The following is a 16,118-nucleotide window of genomic DNA, read 5'->3' as shown; positions in this document are numbered from 1 at the left end:
AGCTAAAAATATTAAGAGCTAAAAAATGAAAAAGCTCCCTACCGTGGGAGGCCACGGGGGGGGGGGGGGGACCCCTCCCACACCCTCGCTCGCGTGCACATATGCATGCCGAGATGCCGAGTCATGAAAATCTCACTCATAATTTTTTTTTTGAACTTGGCATCCCTGCAAGTGCAGTAAGAAAAAGATGTGGAAATGCATCGATTTTGTATGCTCTGTGCAATTCTTTAACAAAAGATTGAACTATGATGGCAGATTTAATGAAACTTTATGCTGTGCTTTGCTTCACTACAAAATAATTATAAAGACAGCATAGATCATGGTCTATGAACACAGCACACATCATGGTCTAAGATAGTGTATATGACAACATTTTAAACATGTGAAGAGTTTGTTTGCAAAAACCGATAAGTCCATTTTTGAAGATTTTGAAGTACGGTCTCTGTCATTAAGTACAAAATAATACCTTTTAAATGATATATTGGTCACTACATGTAAAGGTACATTTTTGAAGTTATAGTCAAAAGAAGCATTTTTTTAATTATTCTCTTTATTTTTCGTGACCTACGAAATATGGACTTATCGGTTTTTGTGAACAAACTCTTCATATAAGTACATAATTTGTATTTGAAGCATGCGTTTTGTGTTATGCATGTGTGTTTATTTTCAATTGTCAAACAATATGAATTGTCATATTCATTCTTTGCATTATGTATTGTTTTTGTTGAAATGAAATAAAGTATGCTATACTTGAATTGAAGACCTGAATATAAGAACGACCCAAGTCCAATTTTTGGCCAAATGAAGAGTTTGTTCACAACAACCGATAAGTCCATTTTTGAAGATTTTGAAGTACGGTTTCTGTCATAAAGTACAAAATAATACCTTTTAAATGATATATTGGTCACTACATAATATAAAGGTACATTTTTGAAATTATGGTCAAATGAAGCAAAAAAAATTCTTATTATTCTCCTAACTTTTCTTGACCTTTAATCGCAAATATCTCCATTTGGCAAATATGGACTTATCAGTTTTTGCGAACAAACTCTTCAAATTCAGTTTGACCTGCGAAATTGTAGCTTATGCATGGCCTCATCGTGTGTAATGATAAACACTAATTACCCCCAGAAGTGACTGAATAATGAATGAGTGAAATCTTATACGAATGTAAGAATGACCCAAGTCCCTAAGCCCCATTTTATAAAGATGTTAGGATAACAATTATTGCTGGAATGGCAACTTCCAATAGCAACAGCCAGTCACGAAGCTGGATTCTTGTCGTTGACATGACAATTGCCATTCCACCAAGAGTTGCTATCATACCAACTTTTTATGAAACGGGGCCCAGACTTGGGTCATTTTTATATTCATATTATAGCGCCCTCTCTCATCACTCCTTGTCCAGGCCTATTCTTGTATTGAATCATGACTTGCTGGACAGTGATGAGGAGTTACGTTGGGAAAAAACAAAGGAATTAGTTAGAATGGAAGCAAAACAAGAGCAATAGGCTTTAGAGCAGTGGGGGAAAGGTACAAAAATTGCAAAAGAACCAAGTTCCTACCATTTGAATGACACAAAATTATTGGGGAATAATGTGGAGAAATTCATGTTTTCAAGTGCACATTGTTAGTAATAGGCCTAAAAATGGTCTGAATTTAGGAGTAACTAGAAATGTAGTAATCAATCCATTTTAGAACATGGAGAAACTAGTGAAATGACAGCATTTTTACCTTACCTTTGAACAAATGACCAAACAGATTCAGAGAATTGATGTCTAGTAATACGTGTGTAGTATAACTGTATGAAGATACTTTCCCACACTGCAGAGACAGGGGGAAAATTGTGACATTTTGCAATTTTAACTTGACCAATGACCTTTGACCCTTGACCTTAGGTATGTGCAACCATGAGATGATGGGGACAGCTTTTTATCCACTTATATAATATGCATGTGCAAAGTTTCAGCTGGGTATACCTCTAGTGGTTCTTTAGTTATATCATCCACATAATTTATTATTGCTTATAAATAGAGACAGATGGAAGACATTTCCATGCATTTAACACAACACATAATAATATGCACATTATAGCTCCATGTATACACACTGTACAGCCATGCACACACACAGATACACACATTAGCATAGTGATGAGGGACATGATACTACGGTAGACAACTACATTTTTGTAGGCCACACCGACTAAAAGCTGAAAAAGTAACAAAACTCTCTTATCTATTGCTCCTACCATACCATCAATATAGCAGTCTATCCTTAAAGAACAACCCAAGTCCATATGATTCAAAGAACGACTCAAGTCCATCACACAAAATGACCTCTCCACAATTAATGTAAATGTTAATTGTGATAATAATATATGTACTGATATGTATATACAATGTTACCTTCCCATCACAGTTACTTATAGAATACTATTGGACAAATAAAAAAGATATGAATTTTTTTTAAAGTTTACTCGAAATGACTTTCCATGGACTTGGGTCATTCTTATATTCAGATACTCAATTGAATTGAATTGAAACGAAGTATGAAATCATGTTAACAATTAGATCCAAAATACTGACTCCAATGGGTGCACAGTAATTAATTATATACATTGCATGATTTTATCCCACTATCAATACTTTCTTTGATGAACCATCTCTACAATGTAATACATGTATGTCAAGGTTTTGGAAATAAAGACTAAGTTTTCACATGCACACGGTACGCATCATTGATCCGCGTGGCTTTTGCTTAGTCTTAACTTCCTCCGATCAGACACTGATCAAAACGGCACAGCCAATGCATGCTTACGCGTGTGTTGTATCTTCCGGTATCTTGCTACCCGACGTGACGCGCACACGGCCTACTGCACATCACACGGGCTGTTGTAGCTCCCAGAACTCCTATCCGTGATGTGCATAATTATATGTGGCATACAAAAGAGGTTTACATTAGATTCTGTTTTAGGTGGCACAGCTACGCAATCCGGTCGAGGCAGTGGTGACTATTTGATGACACAAAACTGAATTTCCTGAATTCAACCGACCTGGAACGCAGGTAGGTGACAAACCGTCTAGTATAAGTAGATCTAGCTGCTGTTTGCGTCGCTGATAGAAAGATTGATATATTAATCCATGCCCATGCTGTTTACGAACCGAAATAACCCGGCTTTTAGCTTTTTTTAGTTTTATGCGTTTCATTCGTGTAGTCCCAAATATATATAATTTCGTTAGTCATGATTCAACTTCACCGATTCGGCAACAAGCACGGCACACAATTTTCTTTGTGAAGCGATAGAGTGAGTTTCCAAAGAACACTTGGGTAAAAGAATACTAGGAAAGAGTTGAATACTAGGGTATGTAGAAACTTGTATGATTATGCGGCGTTTGCTAATTAATAGACCATGATCCATACATGGTGAAATTGGTAGATTCCACTTTCCAATTGGTTGGACTTTGAACATGGACTTGAAGTGAGTTGAACTTAAGAAGATAAACACCAAACTGTAGTAGCCTAGTGTAGTGTAGTATGCAAGTGTAACCGCACCAGCGACCCTAACCCCAGGGCGCTCTTTCTACACAGTGTGTGTTGGGGCTGGTGGTAACTGCGTCAGCCGCCACACGCAGTGTGGCGGCTGCGCCGTGCTCCCATAAAAGATCTTCATGTTGAACAAACGGGTGCCTTTGCGGCGCTATATTTCCTTAATTTTTCAACAGAAACTACTAGGAATACTTACATGGGTCGATGAAACCTAAATGACTATCATCGGCGACTGTTTGATGCATTTCATTGCCTTTGATGCACAAAATGATGTCTTATAAGCAGCTCACCGATGTTCACAGAATTCACAATCACTTGCACAAGCGCACAGAATTCTTGAACTATAACATAAGCGAAACTGCGGGGAAGCCGCCAGGACCGCGCCTGGCGGCGCGGTCTCCGGGGCTAGGGCTGGTGGCAGTTACAGCGACCCCAACACACACTAGTTACAGCCACAGCGCCCCGCGCCGCCGGGGTTAAATGAATTGCTGATGTGATAGTGCTGTGTTACATGTAGATTGTAGTTTTGTTTTGTTTTGTTCTTTTTTTTGGGCGGTCACTTCAACGGCTTGGCACCCTGCTCTTTGTCATGTCATGAATGAATGAAGCAGGATTTTTTACATGCATGAGTTGTGACTCCCTCACACATACAAATAGGACCTCAATTCTGTGCTAGCCGTTGCGATATGAGGGACAGAGTGGTTTTGCCCCTTTATGTATGTAGCATGTTGACAATATTGACAATAGAAACGTTGAGGGGACTGGGGACAGGATGATAACACACAATTGCTCAGTGAGACTCGGGAATTGAACCTGGGTCTTTTGGGTCTGGAGGCAGACGTACAGACGCGCTGTCGACTGAGCCAAGTCACTGTCCTTACTCTTGCTCTAATTCTGAACATGAAAATCATATAGGTGTGTGTTTTTGTTAAAGTGGGATCCAGACTTTCAGACTTGGTATATTTCTCATTATTGTCTTTACCAAGTCAGAGTGTGAAATTTTAAGGGGATCATTGGTCATGTATTCACATGGATTATAAAGCAGAATTCAGAAAATCACTTGAGACAATGCTACTAAATTGTTACTAGCTACTACTAGTAGTAGCACTACATGTATAATTATGTACAGCCCTTTTACTGTACACAATGTGCTTTGCACGGCATCTGGTCAGGCTGCTACTATTACTACTACTAGAAACTGTCTAGTACTTAGTAGTAGTAGTACTAACCTTAAAGCAAGATTTGCTAAAAATACTCCCAAAAAGAGTATTTAACATTTCATGTACATTGTATTTTCATTCAGGCTTTGATTCTACAACCAGCTGCTTGTGCTCTGACCAAAACAATCATGGCACAGCTCATAAACAGTGTGGTGGTTTCGATCATCTCCACTCTCCTCTTTTGGAATGTGGCATCAGAATCATGGACATCAAGCAAATACATTGCAGAGTGTGGTTACTCGCTTCCTCCTTCTTTTCTCTGTGACCCTGACAATATTTTGGATGACCCAAGTGAGTGCATAAGTTTAATCTTTTAAGTTATCATTTGCAGGTACTTCTAAGAAAATTTTTATGTTTTTCTTTGCTAATTATAAATGTTTTCCTTTTCATTGCTCAATAAATGATTATGGTAATGTGTACAACAATTAAAAAAAAAAAAAAATTCATCTACTTTTAAGCTCATTTTCCTCACAGTTGTGTCATATACTGTACGTCATGATGCTCTCATTTTCTTATCCAGTTAGCTTCCAGCTGGGAAGAGACAATATATTGCATTTATGTTATAGTGTCCAACTTTTTTTTTTACATCTTATCATTGGTCTTGTCATGGACACAACTATATTCTACTGCGGTGTATTTAATCCCAATGTTAATGGCTACAGCCAGAACATGCATTGTTTGCTTTTAGTTTCAGTATGAGTAATGATGTGATGATATGGTGTTATTGTCCCAGGGTAGCTAGCCTCTTCAATGTTAGCGCTGTTCTTTCAGAGGTTTCTGCAATCATCATTACTCACACATTGCCAGGAACTCTTTTTAGCACCTGGATTGGGATGGACATGATGGATAAAGACATCCTGTTTAAGAAATTGGCACTTAGCACTTGGCAAGACTTGAACTCAGGGCCTCCATATCAAAGTCAAGAGCCATATGTAATTCATCAGGCTTTGGTTTACCTAAAACTCGAATGAAATTGATTAGATATTCCATCATATAACCTGCAGCCAGTGAAACCGCAAGTCAGCTAGCAGAAATCAACAGCAACAACACGGAGGGCGTCATTTACTGGAAGGAGGGGCAGTATGTCGAATTCTTCTATGGCTACACAATTGCAGCCACCGTTGTGGGCAGCATCGAACCAGAAGAGAATGAGTAAGACACAGCATTATATTAATATTCTATATCAGGTGTTTGCCTCTGTCCTCTGGAATTCATGCATCTCAGACTTTCCATTGCCTTTACTGTGAGTACTTTAATGGGGGTACTTTACCCAAAATAGTGTATGCAGACAGATTCTGTGAAGGCAGAAATAGTAGCAGTACATGCAAGTTAAATTTGGGGAAATCTGCCAGTCTGCTTAAACATTGTATGAATTTTTAAGTTTTGGTTAGATCCATGTGGCGTTGTCCATGGAAAAGAAGATTGCAATAATTTGTGATGTCACAGTAAAACAAGGATAAAATGAGTATACAAAGAGAATTCGACATATATGATTTTTTTGACAAGCACAATGAGAGAGCACCTTTCTCTTTCAGTAGCCAAAGGAACAATATTACCCGTAATATGTCCGAAACAAGTCACAGAAATGTGTAGTTTTTACAAAAATGTAAATTTTGATAATTTTCTATATGTTTTCTTTATAATAGCTCTGCATATGAATGCACACATGTATATGGGTTAGATTCCCCTTGAACAACACTTTGTTTCAAATTCAGCAACAGGATAGAGTACTATTTGCAAAGTTTAATGCAAAAAAAATCAAGATTCAGTCAATGGAATGCAATGGCTTGAAGTAATATGTCATGGCATATCAAAAGCGAGTGTTGCGAGTATCTAGATAAAACAATGAAACAAACACAAGTAACTCCTGTAGGTGGCTAGTCAGTCTTATGACATTGTTTCTTTGTTTTACCCACAGAACTCCTGACCAGAGTATAAAAAGATTTGGGGAGGCAGTGCAGAAAGATTGGTTTGGTCACCGAAAATGTGATAACTCCACTCTTGTGCTACTCACTCTGAATTCCTCAAAGGTAAGACTCAAGTTGAAATCAGTCGAGATGGCATGTCAGATTTCCTTATGATTCTGATTGCATAACGATGTATTTGGTCGGCAGTGAAGAGGGTAGGTTTGATGTAGGTCTGGTGAGAAGAGAGTTCTGAATCCGGTTGTCCCGCTTCATCCTGATAATAGATTCATGTGTAAATGTATGTTAGGTTGCCATGTGATTTTATAGGTATCTAATTGGCCATGATCTTGCAAAACTATGTACATTATCTCATTTGTGACAATTTGGAGATATTAAAAGTTTATATGCTTGCTGATTTTCATATAGCAGTTTATATAAATTGGGATTGTGTTCTGTACCAAAAAGTGAAAGTATATTTTTTATGTAATTCAAAATATGAATTCCTCATCAAATCTTTAGAGATATTTTACTTTTATTTTGTTAAGATGATACATACTTCTGCTGTATCGCTGTAGTAATATGGGTAACACCGTACACTACACCTGTGCAGAAAGGTAGAAACCAGAAAAATGTTCAATCTATCGTTTTATAAACAGCTTGCTGGATGTATACTGTTTGCATACATGTGACTGTCTTCTCAAGCAAACCACAAGAGCCTGTCTACCTGTGTGTGTGTGTGTGTCTGTCTGTCTGTCTGTCTGTCTGTCTGTCTAGCTGGCTGGCTGACAGTCTGTTTGTGTGTCCGTGTGTGTTCACTTTGTGAACACATTTAAAGTGACTGTGTATATTTCATTAGTATCATAATCAAATGGAAACTACTAAAAATTGCTGAGGAATGTGTATTTGTGTTTTATAGGCCACTTAACCAGGGTTTTATTGTTATTTTCTTTGTCTGTTGGGAAAAGTGAAGTAGATGACTCTGTAACCTGCAATTGGGGCTTATTTGTCGCTGTCTTTAGTAGTATGCACAATCATGTAGCAACCTATGGGCATTTCTGTGTTAATGAGATTTTGCTACAACGAGTAATTGAAGAACAAGTGATGAGAGACAGTAAGAACTGATAGCTTCGAGTATCTCATCATGACAGGGGTTTACCTGTAAGTGCCATAATCCCCTGAACGTTGACAGGATTATCATTGCCAACTGTTGGCAGAGGAAAAGTCAGGGTAGATGTTATTGCCTGTGCTATTGTCTCCTCGAACAAATCTGAGAACCATGACCCCCTTGATGACTACTGTATGCACCCATAGATCTCCCTCTTCCCCGGCGATGGCTCGTTAAAGAGGATGCGCGCCCGTCACTTGACGGTCTGCGATCACCTACAGGTGGAGGAAGGGAACATCACCGACACCCTGATGGCTTGCCTTGCTGACCTGGACGCTGCCATGGAGGATGCCTTCAGACCGATGACCAACACGGGCTGGGGGTATGGTGGGGTGATCGCCATCCTAGCCATGCTCTTCTTTCATTACTGGATCAAGTATTGAGCAGGTCACCCATGCCTTCCCTCCTCCTCCAGATTTTTTGCTCAAACACCAACTCAACCCCAGAGTTAGAGAAAAGAGAAAAATAGACACTGGACTGATATAGGAAGATACAAAATGGAAAACTATAAACAAGAGAGTGTCTTAGTGCAGATGAAATGAATGCATGTACATCTTTAGAATCACAACTTACAAAAACTTAAAAAAGAGAAATTCAATATTTTCATGTTTTTATGGGTGACTGGATGGAGTATGACGATTCCAACCAAGAAAGGTAATACTGCCCCCCCCCCCCCCCCAAAAAAAAAGGGAGATATCTGGTGCTGTTTCACAGGCAGCCATTGGAGGTTATGAAGAATTCAGATGATACGAGATTACATGTATCTCGTTTTTGTTACCAGGTGGGGAGTGGCATTAAAACGCCGTGTGGCATCTACAATTGCCACTTTGGGATATTATACAGAGCATCATTAAAGTTCATGTGCTCAGTCATGCATGACATTTGTCAACATAATGCGGCATCAATGGAAAGAGGAAGAGTTCTTCTTTCCTCACAACCGAAATTACACTCTCTATAGATGACAATTATGAAATGGTAGCCCTCCAAAATTGGATTACCTTTTTTTTTTGGATACACTCTGTAGAATGATGAGTTTCCAACAGTCAATCCTTGATGTGGTATGTGTTAGTTGCCCAGCAGCCCTCACAAACAAATTTGATGCCATGTAAGAGAATGCAGTGGTTGTGGAAGGTATGAGTCAACCAACTTGAAATATTGGATTGCCGTTTTGTTGGCATCAACTTCTTTCTCTGTAGCTATTCTGAGGGGATAAACATATTTGACAAATGTTTATGTCTCAATTTTGGACTTCTTTAGAATTCTTTCATCAATCACCTTTTCATTTCTTTTTAACTTGTCATGCTATTAGTATTTTTCTGTCTTTTTCCCAAACTTACCCCACCATCTTCATTCTTGGTAGAGATCAAAGACGCTTAACCAAGACAGGAAAGTGCGCGCTAATCCTGTACAAAACAAATGGACAGCGCGCGGTCCTCAAGCGTATTACGCACATCACCTGAGACCACTAAAAGATGCTTGATAAACAACAACAACAACTTCAAAGACAGCACGTCTCAGGTGATGTGCATCTTTGCCTGAGATGCGCTGTCTTTGAAGTTGTTTATCAAGCGTCTTTGATTGTTTTTAGATCATGTTGTTGCCAAATTTTTACCTCCACGAAATAATCCTTATTACTTTAAAATCTAGTTCTTCAAAATAATCCCCTTAATCAGAAAAAAAGCTACGACTATAAGATTTAAATCTTTTTAAGATAATAAAAATACCACTACCTTTGGAAATGAATGATGTTTCTAGGTGTACTGAGTTTGTACTTAGCTCTCTTTTGTATAGTCATGTAAGGTAGCCATTTTGTTTCCATTATTATCACGCGCCTTCCTAGCTTCCTCTACTCTCTATTATCTTTGGTAGAGGGCTTCTTGCCGCTAACCTTCAGTATTTAGAGCACAATGAAGCCACTCATGTAACCAAACTCAACGTATACATGTACATAGTCAATGCTGTGAAAGCTTCATTGATTTATAAAGGTGCATTGTGGCATACATGTCTGTGTGATAGAATTAAAAGGACAAGTGCAATCATGAAAACTTCTAGATAAAAGTACAACAATAAAAAGAAATAATGCATGAAGATATGTGTGACAAGAGATTTCTATCATTATAAACCTGAATTATTCTTAGGTTTTAAGAACAAAGAGGGTAGTTGAGCTTTAACATGTTCACAATTAGCAAAAGTTTAAGTCTATCTGTATGCATATACAGTCAATTTCACCTAATGTCAATCTTTCCCAGGTTGAAAAATTGGCTAATTTGAATTAAAATTATACTGGGATGGATATAAACATGTGTATGTAAGTCGAAGTTCATGTAAGTCAAAAGATTTCCTAGGGTCTGTTGGATTCGACTTAGTTGAGGTCGACTGTATTTGAATCTACATATTTTTCTGCCTTCTATGAATTCTCTGTGTATCTCCATGATGAAATTTGAAATTTCTAGAGTTTCTGATGATTTGCAGGAAACATTTAAGGTGCAAAATTTTGTTTTCCAATTCTGGTGCCCAAGCTCTGATGCACCATTGAATGTGAACAAGAAGATACTATTTTTGTATGAAATGATTTTGATATAATACATAAATGTGATGGTAAATACCTTGTCTGCTCAGATGGTCATCTGCCATGGACAAAAATTATGACAGTCATTGATAATTGCAGAAATAATGGGGCTAGTCTGCAGTGGTATGTAATTGAAGTCATTCAGCTATGATTGATCAAGATTTTTGTTGTCTGTTGAAGTAGTCTGTGAAGAGAAGGCAAAGTACATGTATGAATCACATTTCAGTCATGTTATCAACCACACTACATGATATACAATGTATTTTGATTATTTAGATTTAAAAAATGACATGAAATGAATGCAGCTGTACTTAGCTAGAGAAATGTCTTTAGGATTCTTCACATGTCTGTGGTGATATCTTTTCATGAAATACCATTTGGGATGTGGTTTCCTTCCTCTTTTTTTCTTCACATGTTCTGAAATATACTCTTGTTTTTGTGTCAAATGTAAAGTAAAGGTATTTATCAATCATGTTGCACAGTTAGTGGATGATGATGTTCTAGTCTTGTGATGGGGAGATTTTCACATTTACAGTCTCAAACTGTAAACCAAATTAAGTATTTTGTCTTTCCTAGGTGAATTTCCATCCAATCCTCACTTTATAGTGCCTTGTTTTCTAAACAAAGAAAAATAAATGCTCTGCATCATAATTGATATTTAGAAAATGTATAACCAATTTCTGACCAAGATGGCGGAACAGATTTGAGCATTGCTGACCTAATTGAAAGAAAAGAAACCTAACCGATTACAACTATTAAATATATAATTTTATGTTATTAGGTACATGTGGTCTTGAGCATGCTGTTATTACATTTTATAATGATGTTTTTATTTGCTCATTGTTGTTTTATAAAAACTTTACCTTTCTGGGAGCATATTCCTATTTCCTCTCATTCATTCACTCATTTTGAAAACTTTCTTTGTTTTTAAGTAATTATATTGTTGGAAAGGTCCCCAAGAATATTGGGTGGATGCATGCCTGCAGATGAAATTGATACCCAAACATTGTTGTTAGTCATAGATTGTTTGTTCATTTGTTTTGGTTTTTTTAATGAAAGTATTTGATGATTACAAGAATAATCAGATAGTACCTTGTTTATTGTTTCATTTTTTAATGATCAATATTCTATTATAAGAATTTCTATATTGTCAGTCAATAATCTAATACTGAACTGCTGTCATCATCATTATGCCATTATCAAAATTATTATATCATCATTTTTTGAAAAGGTGAAGTTATTCATCCATTTATTTTATGGCTTACCACCCTTTTTTGCTCTCATTTTAAAAGCATGCATGTGAGTACATAGCTAACTTACTGCCATTGAGTATGCATGGATTTTGTTGTGTGTAGCATAGTTATATGGCTTTCATCTGCCGAAGGAATATTTAGTCAGAAAAGCTGTTATTACTCGAGAAATGTGGTGTCTGCATGATACATGGTGTTCAAAGTTCTACAGTGTAGTTTAGTTATAACCATCCTTTTGCAAAATGCAAAGGGCTTGTTGACTACTTTCATTTTCAGAGTGGCTTACTAGTAGTGTCTGTTTTGAAAGTATCCACCAACAACCTCAATTCCAACTCCTGGTTCTAACTTTTAAATTCCCAATTTTTACTAAATCTCTTCATATGCAAGATGGTAAAGAGTGTTGTCATACATTGTTGACATGTGTAAAGTATCAGATCAAACTGTTGACCGAATGAACGGTCTGTATCGTGTCGTTGGGGATATGTTCTGCAGAGACTACATATGGCTTCACATAATCCCCTCCTATACGGAGGAGGGCCGTAAGGTAAATAAAACAAACAACAAAACTAAACAAAAAAGTTAAAAAAACTCCTCCATACAGACAGATTTTTCCGTCTAATCAGACTGCTACTGAATCATAAAAGGAAGAGAAAATACAAAGAGACTTTTGCATGTTTAAAATCTGATTTATTTGTCATATTTACTTTTGTACAGGCCTATGTCGAAGGTCTTCCAGTCACAAAGGAAAATACTGTAAAACAAGGAATTTTCGCGTGCATTTTAATTTCGCGAATTTTGCGAGCGCCAAGATTCGCGAAATTAAAATGCACGCGAAAGTTCTTGTCTACACTATATGCATTGAATGCCAGTGGCAGTTCGCGAAAATTTCATGCCGCAAAAAAGGCCGTCGGCTCCAATTCGCGAAAAATTCATGCCGCGAATATATCATGTTTTACAGTATTCGTTTTTCCCCTCATGACAGAATTTGAAGTTTGGCAAACCACTATCATCTGTTTACAGGTTTCCTTGTCTCAAGGTTCTGTGTGTACAAAATTCAGAAAGGTATGCTACCAAATGTTATGCATAGGCTCCTGCTGCATTGGAGAGACCTCGATGTGAATTTATATTAGTTCGTTTCACCAGTGTGACTATGATGATATCTTTGTTCAAAATTTTGGCCATGTTTATCTACCAAGATATTTGAAAACTAAATTTATTTTTCCTTGAGCACACACATGATAAGTGTACAAGCGGACTTCCGGTTCAGCTCCAAACTGAGAATTGATGTTTTGTCATTCCTTGAATATTTTGTGTCATTAACTTTGTCAGTATTTGTTTCATTCCATTGCAATATTGAATGAGAGGTTTATAAAATTCATATGTGGCCATTATAGATATTTACCCGATATGGAAGAAAATACATTTATTTCAAAGTTACTCTGTATTTGGCGCTTTGTGTTGTCATTGTGAGCATGTGTATTGCCCATTGCTTTGTATGAAGGATTTTGAATAGTGTGTATGTGTGTGTATTTATATATATATATATACTTTTGTATATATATACAGGGCTGGACATAAGCTTTTTAACCATTTTGGTACACTGTCAGAATGAGGCAAGACACCAAGCCGTGCAGACACATCTACGGCTGTGAACAAGGCCTAAGGCTGAAAGCTCGGAAATAAAGTGCGGTTGGCTAAAGCTACGTCACTGGATGATCATTCCTTGATTCGTACACACAAATATAAATATACAAACATACATATACATTTTATATATATATACAGCTGTATATATATATATATATATATATATATATATATATATATATATATATATATATGTATATATATATATGTGTGTGTTTTACACTAAAGAGAGAAAGAGAGACCTAAAACAGACCAGAGCTATGTGAAAATATGATATATATACATTGCACAAGTACATGTACAATGTTATCATGCTACATCTTTTACCGATTTAAATAGTTGCCATTCAGGGAAGAAATGAACATAACCAAGCAAACGTCAAAATTGAGTAAATTTATTCAAGAAAAATACACTTACATTAGTGTACAAATGTGAACTATGACAAGAAGATACGTATACTGTACAGAAATTTCACACATCTCTCATTCCTTTTTTGCTTTGAGCAAAAATAGATTTTGTACAAACATGACAGCAATTATAATTCAAAATTTCATAGTTAATACATCTAGGCCTACACAATATAATTCCAGATTACAAGTGCCACAATCTACACACCGGGTTGCTAAATTTCCTTTTCTCTCCTATTTTTGCCCACTCTTTGAATGTGGACAGATAAGACACAATCCATTTACACTGCACTCCATTTTTTAATTCGCCTTCTATCATTTTTTAAGTTTCATGTTTTTCAGTTTCCTGTTTTTTTCCCCAAAGATAGACCACAGTCACAATCAGACTAAGCTAAACTATGCCGGAATATTTCTTGATAACTTCTTGTAGATTGAGTGTGCAGTCACTCTACTAGCAAAAACTATGCTTAGTTCGAGCGACAAGAAACTACCCATTGTTTTTGTGTCTAACCCCCATGCTCCACATGGGCAAACATTGCAGGCCCTCCTCAAATATAACAAATGCAAACATGCAACAGCTTGCAAAAAAAAAAAACAAAAAAAATGTGTAATGTAAGGAAACAACATGGAATGGATCTAATCACACACTAACTTTTTTTTAAAGTTTCAGCTACAGTTGTATGCTTGGTCACACTACAATTTTGCGAGAAGAAGAAACTTCCCAAGGAAGTGCATGCGGAAGTGTCTCTGCTTAAACATAACTTCCTGAGAAGTCTGCTGTCACACTGCTCAAACTACGCAAAGCAAAATACTGGGGAGTGAAACTATACAAAATCTTAGTTTCACATAGTCTGCACTGGCCTATTATTGTCAAGTATACTTGTACACACACACTACCGTAAACATGTTTCCCTACAAGAACGCTGCACAGTACACATTCAGAATACTGATAATCCTCCACACAGTCTTGCAAGAAATGACATCACTTTTTCAAGCTCGCACGGCTGATCTAACAGTTTTTGCCGACAAACATCTGAAGGCTTTTTAATTTTCATGGTAGCATAACGGGATTAATTGCAAGTACTCCATATGCTCATTATTACATTGCCAGGAAACTCTTGTATTCTTTTTTTTTTTTTTTCATGATCAAGTTGGGCAAGTCTAACACTCACATTCTCTTATTGAGACACCCAGGCAAACAACATCCACAAACATGACAAGAAGATAGAACGTAATCATTGAATACTGAACTTGGAGGAAAGAAATTCACCTTCAGGAATGCAGCATTTTGTCTGCCTTCTAAATACATGCTACCGTAACACTGTGCATGATGATGTGTGGGGACATGCGCGAATAATCCAGGAAATATAAACTTTGCCATCATATTTCGTTCCATGACGTACTTGTGTTTACACTTTCAAAATGTTTGCTGTGGTTTCAGTCTGGTGCATTACTGAAAAGCTACCAATCTACATACTCCTCCAATATTCACTAGTGGGAACAGTATGTCCCAGTAAATCATGACAAATGTTGGGCCTTCATTGTCTAATAATAGGACAGCCAACCTTGAGGCAACGAAGTCAGGGAGGTTTGAAAGGGGAATCAAGAGATAACTGTTTGTTACACATTCAATTATTATGCATAAGGCAGCTATGACTCCCATACTAGAAGGCTCCTATATTCCTCTTGAAGAAATTGTCTACTTTGCTGCCAACAAAGTTAGGATGACTTGGCAAGTCTGCTAAATACTGATCATAGTGAATGAGGCATGATGGCTTAGAAACCTCACAACCATGCCAGTAAAGACTGGACCAGGATGACGAATGGACGTAAAGTCCACTTGACCAAATGCTCTCAGAACTTCAAAGAAATCCAACATTACCCTAGTCTGAAGTTAGCAGAATATGAGGAGTTTACTTGCAAAAGGGGTTAGATCCACTTTTAGTACTTTAGAGAAAAACTGGTTTGTTTGTAAGAATTTGTACACAAGTGTATGGAAGATCAAAATTTAATTTTGCTATAATTTCTATTCAAATGTTTGTCTGGATTTGAAATTTTCACTGTAGCTAACTCAAATGCAATTCTGTGCAAAGATGCTAATAACTCAATTTTCGTCAAAAAGGGATCTAACCCCTTTTGCACATGAGCTCTTCATATATTGAAAGTGTAATGCCATACAAGTATGCCTGCTGACTTATGAGAAGAGAGGTGGTGCGGCAAGAACAAATCAAGACGATGGGGGACAACCGTCTGTGGAGAAAGTGCTGGCTAGGCCGAGGTAGGTTGCCGGTCTCAGGCCCAAAGAGATGGCGTCCAGGTAGTGGAAGAATCTGTGCGCAGGTCAGGAAGGAAAAAGAAAATGCAATAAAATGTGGCAGCTATACAGGCATACCGATTCAGAGAA

At 37.2% G+C, this 16,118-nt stretch overlaps 1 protein-coding gene across 1 annotated transcript; it reads left to right on the top strand.

The window, feature by feature from the left end:
- The first annotated feature begins 2,978 nt into the window (after positions 1–2,978).
- Positions 2,979–8,506, top strand: LOC139727088 (uncharacterized). The gene is made up of 5 exons (XM_071638072.1): positions 2,979–3,066; positions 4,853–5,060; positions 5,774–5,921; positions 6,688–6,799; positions 7,988–8,506. Exons 2-5 carry the CDS (start codon positions 4,898–4,900, stop codon positions 8,222–8,224), a joined length of 660 nt encoding a protein of 219 aa, XP_071494173.1. The 5' UTR covers positions 2,979–3,066; positions 4,853–4,897; the 3' UTR covers positions 8,225–8,506.
- Positions 8,507–16,118: the final 7,612 nt, after the last annotated feature.

Source organism: Diadema antillarum, unplaced genomic scaffold (assembly GCF_040938485.1).
Source record: "Diadema antillarum isolate AM-2024a unplaced genomic scaffold, OU_Dant_1.0 scf00000017, whole genome shotgun sequence".
Taxonomy (NCBI): domain Eukaryota; kingdom Metazoa; phylum Echinodermata; class Echinoidea; order Diadematoida; family Diadematidae; genus Diadema; species Diadema antillarum.
This window is presented reverse-complemented; position numbering and strand designations above follow the sequence as displayed.

What these genes read in the sequence shown, in the direction of transcription:
- LOC139727088 (XM_071638072.1), top strand. Translation starts at nt 4,898, where the DNA reads ATGGCACAGCTCATAAACAGTGTGGTGGTTTCGATCATCTCCACTCTC. An exon ending in CAATATTTTGGATGACCCAA is followed by an intron (nt 5,061 to 5,773) that starts GTGAGTGCATAA and finishes TATAACCTGCAG; the next exon opens with CCAGTGAAACCGCAAGTCAG. An exon ending in TCACTCTGAATTCCTCAAAG is followed by an intron (nt 6,800 to 7,987) that starts GTAAGACTCAAG and finishes ATGCACCCATAG; the next exon opens with ATCTCCCTCTTCCCCGGCGA.